The 18130-nt window shown below is 33.2% G+C and overlaps 2 protein-coding genes across 2 annotated transcripts; both read left to right on the forward strand.

The window, feature by feature from the left end:
- Positions 1-7390: 7390 nt before the first annotated feature.
- On the forward strand, positions 7391-8279 carry LOC137630826 (uncharacterized). Its single transcript, XM_068362373.1, has 2 exons — positions 7391-7435; positions 7687-8279. The coding sequence occupies exons 1-2, from the start codon at positions 7419-7421 to the stop codon at positions 7991-7993; spliced, it is 324 nt and encodes a 107-aa protein (XP_068218474.1). The 5' UTR covers positions 7391-7418; the 3' UTR covers positions 7994-8279.
- Positions 8280-8445: 166 nt separating this feature from the next.
- Positions 8446-9060, forward strand: LOC137631308 (piggyBac transposable element-derived protein 3-like). The gene has a single exon (XM_068363086.1). The coding sequence runs from the start codon at positions 8446-8448 to the stop codon at positions 9058-9060; it is 615 nt and encodes a 204-aa protein (XP_068219187.1).
- The last annotated feature ends 9070 nt before the right edge of the window (positions 9061-18130 follow it).

The following is an 18130-nucleotide window of genomic DNA, read 5'->3' on the forward strand; positions in this document are numbered from 1 at the left end:
ATAATTAAAAGAGAGAGAGAGAGAGAGAGAGAGAGAGAGAGAGAGAGAGAGAGAGAGAGAGAGAGAGAGAGAGAGAGAGCCAGCAGCATCTCATAAAGAATAACTTGGGAAAATTTCTCCCAGCACCATATATCAGAAACAATAATTCCGCTAATGGATCTGAGCTAGTGGATCGTTGCTGATGTGGGGTGGCAGCGAAATTTGCAGGCACTCTTTATGTCTACGTATATTCCCAGAGGGACTGGGGTAATGGATTCAGAAAAATGTCTGCGTTGCTCTAAGAGGCGGAGCTTGGCCCTAGGAAATTGTCTGGCTGCATCCTATAAATAGAAGAGAGGCAGCTTATGAAGGAAGTAAACAATGTCCAAGAATTCGTGAGTAATGCGGAGTTGATAGTGGCTAAAGCTGGTGATTTCTGAGGCACATTTGCTGTTTTTTAACTTTTCTGAGGGGCATTTGCCGTTTTATAACTTTTCTGAGGGACAATTGTCGTTTTTTAACTTTTCTGAGGGTCATTTGCTGTTTTTTTAAGTTTTTTGATGGGCATTTGCCGTTTTTTAACTTTTCTGAGGGGCATTTGCTGTTTTTAACTTTTCTGAGGGGCATTTGCCGTTTTTTAACTTTTCTGAGGGTCATTTGCTGTTTTTTAAGTTTTTTGATGGGCATTTGCCGTTTTTTTTAACTTTTCTGAGGGGCATTTGCCGTTTTTTAACTTTTCTGAGGGACAATTGTCGTTTTTTAACTTTTCTGAGGGACATTTGCTATTTTTTAACTTTTCTGATGGGCATTTTTCGTTTTTCAAATTTTCTGAGGGGCATTTGCTGTTTTTAACTTTTCTGAGGGGCATTTGCTGTTTCTTTTAACTTTTTTGAGGCGCATTTGCAGTTTTTTTTTTCCACTATCTTAAGAGGCATTTGCAGTTTTTTCACTTATATGAGAGGCATTTGCAGTTTTTTTCTCTATTCTGAGGGGCATTTGCAGTTTTTTTTCACTATTCTGACAGGCATTTCGGGTTTTGTCCCTTTTCTGAGGGACATTTGCAATTTTTTTCACTTTTCTGAGGTTTTTTCTTGGTTATCACCGTACTTATTTCTCACATACTCGAGTAATTAAAGCCCTAAAAAAAAAATATTTTTTATTGATTTCAAACACAAGCTGGATTTAAGTTCTGTAAATAACGAAAAAGGTACTATCAATATTTGAAGCGTAAGTATTTTCAAAGAGAAGTAAAATTCTGTTTAAACTAAGTACAGTTTGCTTCGCCAAAATGAATTCATTAAATATTTATGTCATTTGTCCAAAGTTGGCCATAAGTTTTCTAGGAAAGGTTGAAGGTCTACCTTCACGAATTCCAACAAATATTTATATTTTCTAGACTGAAATTATTTCAAAAGAGGCATTTGCTAGTCTACTTTAGGCTTGCATAAATTTGTAATGCTGAAGTATGAAGTCTTTCAAAGTTTTCTTACAAATCCTTAATTTTTCAGACATTTTAAACAAAAGAAAGGTTATATCTAAGAACTTCAAACCTAAATACTATTTCATAAAAGAAGTTCCTAAACTTTTTTTTTTTTTGTGGGGGGGGGGGGAATCTTAGTTTTGGTATTTTTCTCAACAGCATACCATAAACTTCAATATACATCCCTTCCCTATCCGGTATGGAGTTTCTGCACCATTTTAACTGAAAAACTGGAACGTCGTTTTACTGCCAACACATAAAATAATTTTCTTTCAGTATACTGCTTTGGAAACTTATATTATCGATAATTATTTGGCAAGGATTTCCCTGTCAATATATTGTCACCTTTTATCAATAATCAATGATAACAGATTTTGTTTCAAATAGATGGTTAACCTTATCAAAAGTTCCATAGTGCAACTGATAAGACTAATATTAAGTGATTTGAGAAATACTATCTTGCTTTGTTTGCATCTTAATTTCATGATTATTTCAAAAACCACCAGCCACAGTTTAAAGACCACTCATGAATGGCAATGGCAGGGGCAAGGGATAGTGACATTGCCCTATTGAGCTCGACAATGCCCTAGAGACTGACCATATATACATATGATCAGAGCCCAAAACCCCCAACCTTAGCTCATGAGGATGGTGAGGTTGCAGCGACCAAAGGAACCAACGAGTCTGAGCGGGACTCGAACCACATTTTGGCGTTCGCCAGTTAGGGACGTTACCACATCGGCCAGCATAAACTGCCTGTTTACATTTCACCTTTCTTTAATTAGGTAATTTCTGGTAAACATTTTACTCATTGACTACATATTATTAATTTCTCTATCACTGATGCATGACAATCAAATAATGGCTTGCTTGAGGGTACACTCGGGCACTATTCTATCATATTTCTCTTCCTCTTGTTTTTTTTTTTTTTTTTTTTTTTAAGTTTTGTAGTTTATATATGAAAGATTTATTTTAGAGTTACTGTTCTTAAAATGTTTTTAGTTGTAGTTTCCTTATTTCCTTTCCTCATTGGGCTTTTCTCCCTGTTGGAGCCCTAGGGCTTGTAGCATCCTTTTCTTCTAACTAGGGTTGTAGCTTACCAAGTAATAATAATAACTATACATGACTAATGGATGAATATAGTTTATTGCCATGAAACTAACACTTTAGTGAAAATAGAACCGCAGAGGTAAAAGGAAAGAGATAAACAAGGAAAAGTAACAAAAAAATAGCATTTTATTTATGAACTACAAAAATAAAGGATAAGGGAGTGAAAACCCAATCATACTACAGAGAGAGTATTAAAATTGTTGTCTAGTTATGATATTGGTTAACTAAGAAATCGTCCCAAGATAATAAAACACAACGAAAAATTAAATAAAAGGCAAAATATGTCCAAATTCGCAAATTATTATATTATTAAATTTTCTCCTTCCCATTCTGTGAAAAATATTTCAAATGGCAGACATTTTATTGACTAGCAATATGGACATGCTAAAATCGCCAAATAATGAGAGAGAGAGAGAGAGAGAGAGAGAGAGAGAGAGAGAGAGAGAGAGAGAGAGAGAGAGAGCAGAAGAAAATCGAGAGAGAGAGAGAGAGAGAGAGAGAGAGAGAGAGAGAGATAATTGCCTGAAGATAATTTCTCAAATCCTCCTAACTTGAGCATAAAATGATAGTCAAGGTAACCATTTGCTTCATAATTGTAATAATATTCTTTGATGTGATTGTGATTAAAGTTATTTAAAAAAGAGTATGTCCATAAAAATGTTCTTTTCGCAACAAGAAACAGCAGTGTGAGTTATATCTCAATTTGGCAAGTACAAATAAACGTATTTTCAAACCTTAGTAATTCTCAAAAGTATATCTTTAGTTGGCTCGAATAAAATTATCATAAAATATCATTGACTTGATTTCGTCATTCGAATTCCGGCCTGTTGGTTGCTTTACTGTTTACAATCACCTTCAATATTTAAAAACTGAAATGTTGCCATGAGTCTCTAATCACTACTCTTGAATATATTCTCCCGTTTTCCCGCAAGGTTAATAGTTATATGATCGGGGATATCTACTTACAATTTAGAGGATAGTCCTACCAAAAAAATAGTAAACATTCAATAATAATTTCCATTCATGTCTAATACTGTAGTTGCAAACTAATGTTTTTTGTTCTCTCCGGAAAAAAATTACATTTATTAAACATATTAAACATTTAAACAAAATATTTTATAGCATGGTTAATAGTTTATGTACCTTAGCATTAATTCATAAATTAATTTACTTACATTTCCTGTTTCTCTCTATAAACTTTAACATTAACGTGCATGTTTTTTAGTGTGGATATATATATATTTTTCTTTTTTTACAAAATGCTGAAAGCTCCAGTTTATTAAACGTTTCCATAGTAACTGTCCAACTTTCAATCGCCAAAACTTCCTTCCTAAAGTTGCAAGACATATTAGTTTACTGCTCTTATAGAGCAATACTCCACGTGCACCGTTTATCTATTTTTTTTTTTTTTCGATATATGTCAAATAGCCTACATAAAAAGTAGGTGAAAGCAGAAAATGAGAAGGTGTTACGTCCAAAATTATTACCTGGCAACAACTAATGTAATGTAACGAAGAAAATCTATCATTTAATCAAATCTTTCTCGGACATCTTTGCATGCTACGTTAAACTCAAAGGCATAAAATCGTATGAAAAAAAAAAAGGTTTCAGGATAGGAATGAAAGTGGTTTAGGGCAATAACATATGGTATAAGTAGTAAGAGAAGTAAACTTTAGAACCTTCGGCAGCAGTAGAGAAACCAATCAGCCATCTAATATAGCTATTTATTTGGCTCCAGATATTTATATATAAAAATTATCTGATAATATTTAGTATTTTCATCGCTTTTGCGGATTTATAGCTAGCCTTTCTAAATCCCTTGTCTGGAAATGTGTTAGTACTTTTCTTCTTTCTTTTTATTTTTTTTCACAACCACCTGATTCGTGTTCAGAGAGAGAGAGAGAGAGAGAGAGAGAGAGAGAGAGAGAGAGAGAGAGATCTGAAATTGTGGGTGAAACACAGTCACGTATCAAAAAGATATATCCATCAATCTATATTATTATTATTATTTTTAATGAGGTTGGTTTGCACCGACTCGCCGGAGTGGAGCACCCCTGCGAGTGCATCTTTAGCTCTATGAAAAGTTTCCTAATAGTTGATTGGTCGGAAGTATTTTTGTCCGAAGACCATCATAGTTTTAAAATAATTACTAATTAATGTGAATTGTAACTTATATACTAACATAAACTCCTCCCTCAGATATAGGTTTTGTCTATAAATAATGTTAACAAATAGACTATAAGTATCGTGATGGTAAATTTAAATTTAATAACAACACCCCCTGAAGTCAACGACAGGAGCTTTTTTCTCGGACCTTACAATTCAATTTTGATAGTATGTCATATCCCTTACGAATGCATGGACTCAGAAACAAAAAGACAAGCTAACACGAACCTTAGTAGAAAATTGTATGCGACGAATAAAACCAAGTCGTTTTCACAAGATACCTTTTCTATGTCCTTCGTCACGATAATTTTCAAGTTCCCTCTCACCTTTGCCAAATTGTCATATTGAATTATATTCCATAAAAAGAAGGAATAAAATCAGCTTAAAAGTTTCTGCTGGATAAGCTATAAAGTGCTTCTCTCTCAACTGGTACCTTGTTAAAAATTTGCATTAAAAAACGGTAAATGCCTGGCAACATTTATTCCAGGTTTTTTACCGTTTTAAAAACGGATATATTGACGTAGGGGAGAGATATTACGGTCACCAACTCGTAAAAGATAATAACAAAGTAGGATAAAATTACGGTCGCTGTATTTTACTGAAATAAGACTTCGAACAGTACATTTTTACGGTGACTTTCCGACTGAAGATAAAGTTATTTTCAACAGTGTACACTATTAAAGTAATCAGACATTCTTAAGTAAATTCTATTATGCTTCGACATTCTTAATTGTAAGTCAAAGTGCAAAATAAATGCACTACATGAAAATAACGACACTAGGAGATTTGATATATTTATGATACCTTATTCAATATTCAAAACTCATGCTACTGTCTTCCTCAAAGAAATTATTTTGAAATACAAAAGATATTTATATAAAAAAATATGGAATATCTTAAACCGCAAATATTCTGAACTCAAAGCGAAACAGGTTGACGACAACACGACATTATAACTTACAATAAACATCATAGGAATAATTTACACAGACGATATGGATAAACATATGTTTGGTCGGGATTAAACAAATGAAAGGCAATCACTAAAACTACCAATAGAAAATAACATCGGTGATAAAAAAAAAGATTGATAACAAACGATTAACACGAGGGCAATAATTTAATGATGTAATCCCGAAGCACCTGCTAACAGATAGAAGAAACGTAAACAGATACTTCATTAGGATCAGAAATAAACTAAACTATAAACAAAACAAGTATTTGTCACAAGAAAAAAAAAAAGAGAGAGAGCAACAAATCCAGGCCAAAGGTACCCATACCCTGTCCTCTATTGGCCAGATAAGAAGGCATAACTTTTCATATGAATTAGTAGATTTTCTCATAACACGACTATGACGTTTTTCCCCTCATAAAGAAGTCACCACTGCAGCAAAATATAATAGACCAATAGGGCGTGTCTTCAAGTATGGAGGTGTCGCTGCCAAATTGTGATTTAATTTTAGATTACACTCCAGAAATTGACCTCCATATCTGAGCCTAAGGTTTTGTTCAGAATTTAATATAAAATGTTAAAAGCTAGGTGACACTCTGAGTTCTAAGTAAACTCATTCTAGCTGCTTCTTACTGATATCAAAGTTGCTACTGCCTTTGGACAATTCTTACAACAACATTACGGTACACCACGATACCTGGGAATCATTAAATACTTTGGTGAAAATATCATATGAACTGGAGCTACCTTGTCATTTCCCAAAATATACCCCCAGGTAATTTATCTCCTCAAAATTCTCTCATCTCCAGACAAGGAATCTGTGAAAGTATTAAGATCATCCCAGTAGATGGCAAATCCAGTGTACCTTTCTTCACCTCTTTCTTGACTTCAAGGAATATAGTTTAATATTTTTAACATGAAACATAATTTGACATTCTCTACATGAAACATAGTTTGACATTTTTAACATAAAACATAGCTTGATATTTTTATCATGGAACATTTTGACATTTTTAACATGGAACAAAATTTGGCATTATTTAACGTGAGACAATTTTAAATTTTCAACATGAAATATAATTTGACATTTTTAACATGAAACAAAGCTTAACATTTTTAACCTCTTAACGCCTGACCCCTATACTATATACTATACTACTATATATAGTAGTACAATTGCTAGGACAAATTACACCCCAATATTTTATGTTTTTCTTATTGTTTTGCATATTCCTGAGTTCTTTCCAATCTAATCAATAATATACACAGGAGTTTTTCTTTGAAGTATCCATATTTTTCTACTTTTTGACAAAATACAAAAGATATGTGGAATGTTTTTATATATTCACAGTTTTGATTTGAGCTCATGGTTATACAATTTCATTAAACATCTTTATACTGATACATATCATGACACTGAAAACCATGAATCAATTCATATATCAGAAATTGAGATAGATATTGAAGCATAAATATTACAGGCTATTTTTCATTACCTACTATACAGTATATAGTAGGTCAGGCAGATGTGAAGCCAAAATATGGAACGGACAGGAAAAATCTTAGAAAAGTATCTCCCTAAAGCAGATTGGTTGTTCTTCGTTAGAATAAACTGCTTGTTCGCTATTTTCCGGTCCTTGGATACATACCTTGTCGCTGGTGAAGTGACTTTCCAGCTAACAATGCCTTGGTAGTTTCAAACTTTCAGTTCCCTGTTACTATCTGAGCAGAATGGACCAACGTAAGAAGTAAGTTATTTTGTTTTTCATGTGTCTAAAAAGTTCATTATATATGAGTAAATATTTTTCGGTTGTCCTATATTACTAGTGAATTTTCAGCTTACATGATATAAGACAAAACTCTCTCTCTCTCTCTCTCTCTCTCTCTCTCTCTCTCTCTCTCTCTCTCTCTCTCTCTCTCTCTCTCTCTCTCTATTCCTTTTCCTCTGGTTCTTTCGTTATTTTACTTTATCATTGAAAATTCTAATTTTTCTTTTCAGAAGTTTGAATCTACAGGAAATACTGGACAATTTAGATGAAGAAGAAAAGGATCCTGTTGCCACTTTTATTACTCCTCCCGAAGTCAGAGAGGATTCTGATTTAGACTCGTTGGAAGAAGATGAGGGTGGCTTAGCTGACAATCTAAATTCCAATCAACTAAGAGCTTCTGCTGAAGCAGTCTTTCATGATGGGAGAATCTTAGGCAAAGATGATGATGAAGTGGAAAACAGTAATGTCAAATGTGCAGAGGAGCAGCAAGAATCAAAGAAAAGGAAAAAAAAGTCAAAAGACGTCTCTAGAATATAACTGAAAAAAAAAAATTAATATTCGATTTTCAGTCAATCAAACACAGTATGAAACACCGCCACCTGCCATAGATTTGAAGGGAAAGTCACCTGTGGAGAAATTTGAATATTTCTTTGATGAAGATATAATGAACATGATTGCCAAGAAATCTTGCAGGTATGCTTGCGAGAAAAATGCACAGTTTACCATCTCTGTTTCGGAACTGCGAGTGGCCTTTGGCATTCTCATACTCTCAGGATACCACACATTACTAAGTCGCCGCTTATACTGGTCTTTGGATGCTGATGTTGGAGTCGAACTCGTTGCTAAGGCAATGTCACGTGATAGATTTTTAAGAAACATTACGGTTTCTGCAATTCACTGATAATCAGGCACTAAACAAGGATGACAAACTGGCAAAAATCCGACCTCTAATGAACCATTTGAACACTAAATTGTCCATAACTTACCCTATGGATCAACATACATCACATGATGAAGCAATGATAGAATATTTTGGTAGGCATGGATGCAAACAGTGCATTCGGAATAAACCTGTGCGATTTGGATTTAAAGCTTGGTGCCTAAATTCTCCACTTGGATATTTAGCTACGTTTGATGTATACCAAGGGACAGACTTCGGGTTGAATCGTCACTATGAAGAAAGGTTTGGAAAAGGTGGGGGCACTTTGATGATTTTATTCGAAAAACTACCAAGTCATATCAAAGATAGGTTTTACTTCGACAACTACTTCACAAGTTTACCTTTAGTAAATCACCTACGAGAGATAAACTATGGAGCAACTGGAACAATAAGGGACAACAGAATTCCGAAGACTTGTCCTATAAACTCCACAAACGAAATGAAGAAGGTTCCTCGAGGAGATACGGATGTTGTTGTGGATGGTATTCACAAGATCTTGTTGGTACACTGGAAGGATAATGCAGTAGTTTCAGTGGTATCAAATATTTCTCCTGTTTATCCTCTGGAAAGTGTATCTCGATGGTCAGCAAAGGACAAAAAGAAAATTAGTGTAAGTCGACCTTATCTCATCGGTAAATTACAACTGGCCCATGGGTGGCACTGATAGGATGGACCAAAACTATCAATTGTTACCGTATATCCATTAGAATGAAACTGCTGGCTTCTGCATCGTGTTGATGAAAGCAGCTTTCCACTGTTGTCATTCAACCGCTACATTGCAAGGACATACCTTCAGCAGGCAGATTCACGTGTGGGAATAGGCCGGCCAAGACAGTCATCTCGGGTTATTCCAGATGTACGTTATGACAATATTAGTCACCTCGTCGAACCCCTTAGAAAATAGGCATGGAAATGTGCTCTTATCTTTTGCAAATCTCGTCCTTCGCAAGAGTGTATGAAGTGTGGAGTTCCATTGTGTGTGAAATGCTTTAAGTATCATCGTCGTGCTCTTTAGAACACTGCTAATTATAGTATCTGGTTTATTGCGTGATATCACTGAATTTATCTCAAAATTTAAGTAAGAATGAAGTTTCTCTATAGTATGAACCAGTTTTATTTCTATTTTATTCTACAGTATCACAATTTTCTGTTAAACATTTCACTTGTAGAAGTAAGAATTATTATCCATTTCACATATTCAAATACTGTCAGCAAGTGCAAAAGTAATAGGGCTTACAAATGCAACAAATTTTAGCAGTAAACTGCAATATTTCTTTGTATTACGTAATAAACGCATTATTATTGAGTGTCTTGTTTCTAATACATCCTCCTTGTAATGAAAAAATACCAATAAAATTTTATTATAGAAAATAGTCTCCGCAATAAAAATGTGTACCCCTTATCTGCCTAACCTACCATATATAGTAGGTCCTATATATGGACAAATATCATGAAAAAAGCATCAAATATATGATAATACCATATAAATACACATATTAAACTTAAATAATAAAACAAATTAAGAAAAAAAAATCGGGCAGTAATGGGTTAACATGAAACATAGTTTGACATTTTTTAACATGAAACATAGTTTGACCCTTTAGCAAAAACACAATTTGACATTTTTCAACAAGAAACATAATTCGACATTTTCAACATAAAACATATATACTTTGAAATTTTTAACATGAAACAGTTTGACATTTTTTAACATGAAACAGTTTGACTTTTTTAACATGAAACATAGTTTGACATTTTTTAACATAAAACATAGTTTGACATTTTTCAACATAAAACATAGTTTGACATTTTTTAACATAAAACATAGTTTGACATTTTTTAACATAAAACATAGTTTGAAATTTTTAACATGAAACATAACTTGACATTTTTAACATGAAACATACTTTGACATTTTTTTAACATGAAAAATAGTTTGGCATTTTTAATATGAAACATAGTTTGGCATTTTTAATATAAAACATGGTTTGACAATTTTAACATGAATTATAGTTTGACATTTTCTATCATGAAACATACTTTGAAATTTTTTGACCATGAAACATAGCTTGACATTTTCTAACTTGAAACATAGTTTGGCGTTTTTAACAAGATTCATGGTTTGACATTGATTTTATCATGAAACAGACTTTGACACTTTTTTAACATGAAACATAGTTTGACATTTTTAATATGAAGCCTAGTTTGACATTTTTAACATGAAACATAATCTGACATTTTTAACATGAAATATACTTCGAAACCTTTCTAACATGAAATATAGTTTGACATTTTTTAACAAGTAATATAGTTTGACATTTTTAGCATGAAACAGTTAGATATTTTTAACATGAAACATAGTTTGACATTTTTTAACATGAAACATTGTTTAACTTTCTTGAAATAAAATTGGTAAACTTCTACTATAGAAAAGCCCTTCATGAATTACATATGCCATCATACCAATAACCATAGGCTTAAATTCCAAAGAAAAATGACTTTAGTAGTATGCTTAGATTGGGTATATTTTATTCATTCAGGCTCAAGAATTTAGCACATCTATCACGCCATCCATCTTAGATAGAGGATAGGAATTGGAAGTTTGTCAACTTGCCTGAAAGATCTGATTTACTAATTGATATGAAATAATCAATTGAACACAATCGATTCAGGCCATTAATCTAAACCGATTTAAAACTAATTAATTTTACTTGACAGTTTATGGAAGGCATTATCTAAGAATAATAAGCTGCTAGTAATTCTAATAATCACTTTATTTGCCACTGTAGACATTGTCGTTAGTGAATGGTGAATTTTTAATGCATGAGAGAGAGAGAGAGAGAGAGAGAGAGAGAGAGAGAGAGAGAGAGAGAGAGAGAGAGAGAGAGAGAGATCATTATATTCCATTCAAAACTTCATAAATATTATGGATAGTCTTAAGATAATATTTGTTCATACTTCAAAGTTGCCAGACATACAATTACTGTAGTCGAGTCTGATCGGAAACATACTACTGCTATCCGGTTTATTTATAGATACCTCATATGGCTATTTCAAGAGTCTGTCTAGGTAAAGGATAGTAGCAATTTGTGTCTTCACTTAATCCCTGCAAGTTTCATTACTCTGCGATTGAAATTGTGATCAGGAAGCTGTTCACAAACAAACACATATAAATAGGAGGTAAAACATAACTTTCCAACTTCGTTGCCGGAGGTAATCATGAGATTAACAATTATCTACATGCATCAGCTCTGAGGGTAAAAGTAAACTTAACTATTTATTTATCTATTTATTACAGGTATCAGAGAGGGTTGATATTTTTGCTCATCTTAGATACAATATATATATATATATATATATATATATATCGGACGTGCTTGCTCATGTCATCAAATTTCAAGGATATATAATCGTTCTGTTTACCCCTTACCAATATGTAATTTTGAAGCAAGGTATAACTTCTTATTTTATCTATTATTATGCGATCTGATGATTAATCTACAGTGCAAGCTAGTTTTCGTTGAGATAAGAGATAAGTCGTCGAATTTTGTTACATAATGGTAGCTATCTATATTACATTTTCTTTCGGCTCATTTACCTTTATATAATTAAAAGAGAGAGAGAGAGAGAGAGAGAGAGAGAGAGAGAGAGAGAGAGAGAGAGCCAGCAGCATCTCATAAAGAATAACTTGGGAAAATTTCTCCCAGCACCATATATCAGAAACAATAATTCCGCTAATGGATCTGAGCTAGTGGATCGTTGCTGATGTGGGGTGGCAGCGAAATTTGCAGGCACTCTTTATGTCTACGTATATTCCCAGAGGGACTGGGGTAATGGATTCAGAAAAATGTCTGCGTTGCTCTAAGAGGCGGAGCTTGGCCCTAGGAAATTGTCTGGCTGCATCCTATAAATAGAAGAGAGGCAGCTTATGAAGGAAGTAAACAATGTCCAAGAATTCGTGAGTAATGCGGAGTTGATAGTGGCTAAAGCTGGTGATTTCTGAGGCACATTTGCTGTTTTTTAACTTTTCTGAGGGGCATTTGCCGTTTTATAACTTTTCTGAGGGACAATTGTCGTTTTTTAACTTTTCTGAGGGTCATTTGCTGTTTTTTAAGTTTTTTGATGGGCATTTGCCGTTTTTTAACTTTTCTGAGGGGCATTTGCTGTTTTTAACTTTTCTGAGGGGCATTTGCCGTTTTTTAACTTTTCTGAGGGTCATTTGCTGTTTTTTAAGTTTTTTGATGGGCATTTGCCGTTTTTTAACTTTTCTGAGGGGCATTTGCCGTTTTTTAACTTTTCTGAGGGACAATTGTCGTTTTTTAACTTTTCTGAGGGACATTTGCTATTTTTTAACTTTTCTGATGGGCATTTTTCGTTTTTCAAATTTTCTGAGGGGCATTTGCTGTTTTTAACTTTTCTGAGGGGCATTTGCTGTTTCTTTTAACTTTTTTGAGGCGCATTTGCAGTTTTTTTTTTCCACTATCTTAAGAGGCATTTGCAGTTTTTTCACTTATATGAGAGGCATTTGCAGTTTTTTCTCTATTCTGAGGGGCATTTGCAGTTTTTTTCACTATTCTGACAGGCATTTCGGGTTTTGTCCCTTTTCTGAGGGACATTTGCAATTTTTTTCACTTTTCTGAGGTTTTTCTTGGTTATCACCGTACTTATTTCTCACATACTCGAGTAATTAAAGCCCTAAAAAAAAAATATTTTTTATTGATTTCAAGCACAAGCTGGATTTAAGTTCTGTAAATAACGAAAAAGGTACTATCAATATTTGAAGCGTAAGTATTTTCAAAGAGAAGTAAAATTCTGTTTAAACTAAGTACAGTTTGCTTCGCCAAAATGAATTCATTAAATATTTATGTCATTTGTCCAAAGTTGGCCATAAGTTTTCTAGGAAAGGTTGAAGGTCTACCTTCACGAATTCCAACAAATATTTATATTTTCTAGACTGAAATTATTTCAAAAGAGGCATTTGCTAGTCTACTTTAGGCTTGCATAAATTTGTAATGCTGAAGTATGAAGTCTTTCAAAGTTTTCTTACAAATCCTTAATTTTTCAGACATTTTAAACAAAAGAAAGGTTATATCTAAGAACTTCAAACCTAAATACTATTTCATAAAAGAAGTTCCTAAACTTTTTTTTTTTTTTGTGGGGGGGGAATCTTAGTTTTGGTATTTTTCTCAACAGCATACCATAAACTTCAATATACATCCCTTCCCTATCCGGTATGGAGTTTCTGCACCATTTTAACTGAAAAACTGGAACGTCGTTTTACTGCCAACACATAAAATAATTTTCTTTCAGTATACTGCTTTGGAAACTTATATTATCGATAATTATTTGGCAAGGATTTCCCTGTCAATATATTGTCACCTTTTATCAATAATCAATGATAACAGATTTTGTTTCAAATAGATGGTTAACCTTATCAAAAGTTCCATAGTGCAACTGATAAGACTAATATTAAGTGATTTGAGAAATACTATCTTGCTTTGTTTGCATCTTAATTTCATGATTATTTCAAAAACCACCAGCCACAGTTTAAAGACCACTCATGAATGGCAATGGCAGGGGCAAGGGATAGTGACATTGCCCTATTGAGCTCGACAATGCCCTAGAGACTGACCATATATACATATGATCAGAGCCCAAAACCCCCAACCTTAGCTCATGAGGATGGTGAGGTTGCAGCGACCAAAGGAACCAACGAGTCTGAGCGGGACTCGAACCACATTTTGGCGTTCGCCAGTTAGGGACGTTACCACATCGGCCAGCATAAACTGCCTGTTTACATTTCACCTTTCTTTAATTAGGTCATTTCTGGTAAACATTTTACTCATTGACTACATATTATTAATTTCTCTATCACTGATGCATGACAATCAAATAATGGCTTGCTTGAGGGTACACTCGGGCACTATTCTATCATATTTCTCTTCCTCTTGTTTTTTTTTTTTTTTTTTTTTAAGTTTTGTAGTTTATATATGAAAGATTTATTTTAGAGTTACTGTTCTTAAAATGTTTTTAGTTGTAGTTTCCTTATTTCCTTTCCTCATTGGGCTTTTCTCCCTGTTGGAGCCCTAGGGCTTGTAGCATCCTTTTCTTCTAACTAGGGTTGTAGCTTACCAAGTAATAATAATAACTATATATGACTAATGGATGAATATAGTTTATTGCCATGAAACTAACACTTTAGTGAAAATAGAACCGCAGAGGTAAAAGGAAAGAGATAAACAAGGAAAAGTAACAAAAAAATAGCATTTTATTTATGAACTACAAAAATAAAGGATAAGGGAGTGAAAACCCAATCATACTACAGAGAGAGTATTAAAATTGTTGTCTAGTTATGATATTGGTTAACTAAGAAATCGTCCCAAGATAATAAAACACAACGAAAAATTAAATAAAAGGCAAAATATGTCCAAATTCGCAAATTATTATATTATTAAATTTTCTCCTTCCCATTCTGTGAAAAATATTTCAAATGGCAGACATTTTATTGACTAGCAATATGGACATGCTAAAATCGCCAGATAATGAGAGAGAGAGAGAGAGAGAGAGAGAGAGAGAGAGAGAGAGAGAGAGAGAGAGAGAGAGAGAGAGAGAGAGAGCAGAAGAAAATCGAGAGAGAGAGAGAGAGAGAGAGAGAGAGAGAGAGAGAGAGAGAGATAATTGCCTGAAGATAATTTCTCAAATCCTCCTAACTTGAGCATAAAATGATAGTCAAGGTAACCATTTGCTTCATAATTGTAATAATATTCTTTGATGTGATTGTGATTAAAGTTATTTAAAAAAGAGTATGTCCATAAAAATGTTCTTTTCGCAACAAGAAACAGCAGTGTGAGTTATATCTCAATTTGGCAAGTACAAATAAACGTATTTTCAAACCTTAGTAATTCTCAAAAGTATATCTTTAGTTGGCTCGAATAAAATTATCATAAAATATCATTGACTTGATTTCGTCATTCGAATTCCGGCCTGTTGGTTGCTTTACTGTTTACAATCACCTTCAATATTTAAAAACTGAAATGTTGCCATGAGTCTCTAATCACTACTCTTGAATATATTCTCCCGTTTTCCCGCAAGGTTAATAGTTATATGATCGGGGATATCTACTTACAATTTAGAGGATAGTCCTACCAAAAAAATAGTAAACATTCAATAATAATTTCCATTCATGTCTAATACTGTAGTTGCAAACTAATGTTTTTTGTTCTCTCCGGAAAAAAATTACATTTATTAAACATATTAAACATTTAAACAAAATATTTTATAGCATGGTTAATAGTTTATGTACCTTAGCATTAATTCATAAATTAATTTACTTACATTTCCTGTTTCTCTCTATAAACTTTAACATTAACGTGCATGTTTTTTAGTGTGGATATATATATTTTTTCTTTTTTTACAAAATGCTGAAAGCTCCAGTTTATTAAACGTTTCCATAGTAACTGTCCAACTTTCAATCGCCAAAACTTCCTTCCTAAAGTTGCAAGACATATTAGTTTACTGCTCTTATAGAGCAATACTCCACGTGCACCGTTTATCTATTTTTTTTTTTTTTTCGATATATGTCAAATAGCCTACATAAAAAGTAGGTGAAAGCAGAAAATGAGAAGGTGTTACGTCCAAAATTATTACCTGGCAACAACTAATGTAATGTAACGAAGAAAATCTATCATTTAATCAAATCTTTCTCGGACATCTTTGCATGCTACGTTAAACTCAAAGGCATAAAATCGTATGAAAAAAAAAAAGGTTTCAGGATAGGAATGAAAGTGGTTTAGGGCAATAACATATGGTATAAGTAGTAAGAGAAGTAAACTTTAGAACCTTCGGCAGCAGTAGAGAAACCAATCAGCCATCTAATATAGCTATTTATTTGGCTCCAGATATTTATATATAAAAATTATCTGATAATATTTAGTATTTTCATCGCTTTTGCGGATTTATAGCTAGCCTTTCTAAATCCCTTGTCTGGAAATGTGTTAGTACTTTTCTTCTTTCTTTTTATTTTTTTTCACAACCACCTGATTCGTGTTCAGAGAGAGAGAGAGAGAGAGAGAGAGAGAGAGAGAGAGAGAGAGAGATCTGAAATTGTGGGTGAAACACAGTCACGTATCAAAAAGATATATCCATCAATCTATATTATTATTATTATTTTTAATGAGGTTGGTTTGCACCGACTCGCCGGAGTGGAGCACCCCTGCGAGTGCATCTTTAGCTCTATGAAAAGTTTCCTAATAGTTGATTGGTCGGAAGTATTTTTGTCCGAAGACCATCATAGTTTTAAAATAATTACTAATTAATGTGAATTGTAACTTATATACTAACATAAACTCCTCCCTCAGATATAGGTTTTGTCTATAAATAATGTTAACAAATAGACTATAAGTATCGTGATGGTAAATTTAAATTTAATAACAACACCCCCTGAAGTCAACGACAGGAGCTTTTTTCTCGGACCTTACAATTCAATTTTGATAGTATGTCATATCCCTTACGAATGCATGGACTCAGAAACAAAAAGACAAGCTAACACGAACCTTAGTAGAAAATTGTATGCGACGAATAAAACCAAGTCGTTTTCACAAGATACCTTTTCTATGTCCTTCGTCACGATAATTTTCAAGTTCCCTCTCACCTTTGCCAAATTGTCATATTGAATTATATTCCATAAAAAGAAGGAATAAAATCAGCTTAAAATTTCTGCTGGATAAGCTATAAAGTGCTTCTCTCTCAACTGGTACCTTGTTAAAAATTTGCATTAAAAAACGGTAAATGCCTGGCAACATTTATTCCAGGTTTTTTACCGTTTTAAAAACGGATATATTGACGTAGGGGAGAGATATTACGGTCACCAACTCGTAAAAGATAATAACAAAGTAGGATAAAATTACGGTCGCTGTATTTTACTGAAATAAGACTTCGAACAGTACATTTTTACGGTGACTTTCCGACTGAAGATAAAGTTATTTTCAACAGTGTACACTATTAAAGTAATCAGACATTCTTAAGTAAATTCTATTATGCTTCGACATTCTTAATTGTAAGTCAAAGTGCAAAATAAATGCACTACATGAAAATAACGACACTAGGAGATTTGATATATTTATGATACCTTATTCAATATTCAAAACTCATGCTACTGTCTTCCTCAAAGAAATTATTTTGAAATACAAAAGATATTTATATAAAAAAATATGGAATATCTTAAACCGCAAATATTCTGAACTCAAAGCGAAACAGGTTGACGACAACACGACATTATAACTTACAATAAACATCATAGGAATAATTTACACAGACGATATGGATAAACATATGTTTGGTCGGGATTAAACAAATGAAAGGCAATCACTAAAACTACCAATAGAAAATAACATCGGTGATAAAAAAAAAGATTGATAACAAACGATTAACACGAGGGCAATAATTTAATGATGTAATCCCGAAGCACCTGCTAACAGATAGAAGAAACGTAAACAGATACTTCATTAGGATCAGAAATAAACTAAACTATAAACAAAACAAGTATTTGTCACAAGAAAAAAAAAAAGAGAGAGAGCAACAAATCCAGGCCAAAGGTACCCATACCCTGTCCTCTATTGGCCAGATAAGAAGGCATAACTTTTCATATGAATTAGTAGATTTTCTCATAACACGACTATGACGTTTTTCCCCTCATAAAGAAGTCACCACTGCAGCAAAATATAATAGACCAATAG

Source organism: Palaemon carinicauda, chromosome 39 (assembly GCF_036898095.1).
Source record: "Palaemon carinicauda isolate YSFRI2023 chromosome 39, ASM3689809v2, whole genome shotgun sequence".
Classification (NCBI taxonomy): Eukaryota; Metazoa; Arthropoda; class Malacostraca; order Decapoda; family Palaemonidae; genus Palaemon; species Palaemon carinicauda.

Excerpts from the sequence above, each read along its gene's own strand:
- LOC137631308 (XM_068363086.1), top strand. The coding sequence starts at position 8,446 with ATGGATCAACATACATCACATGATGAAGCAATGATAGAATATTTTGGT.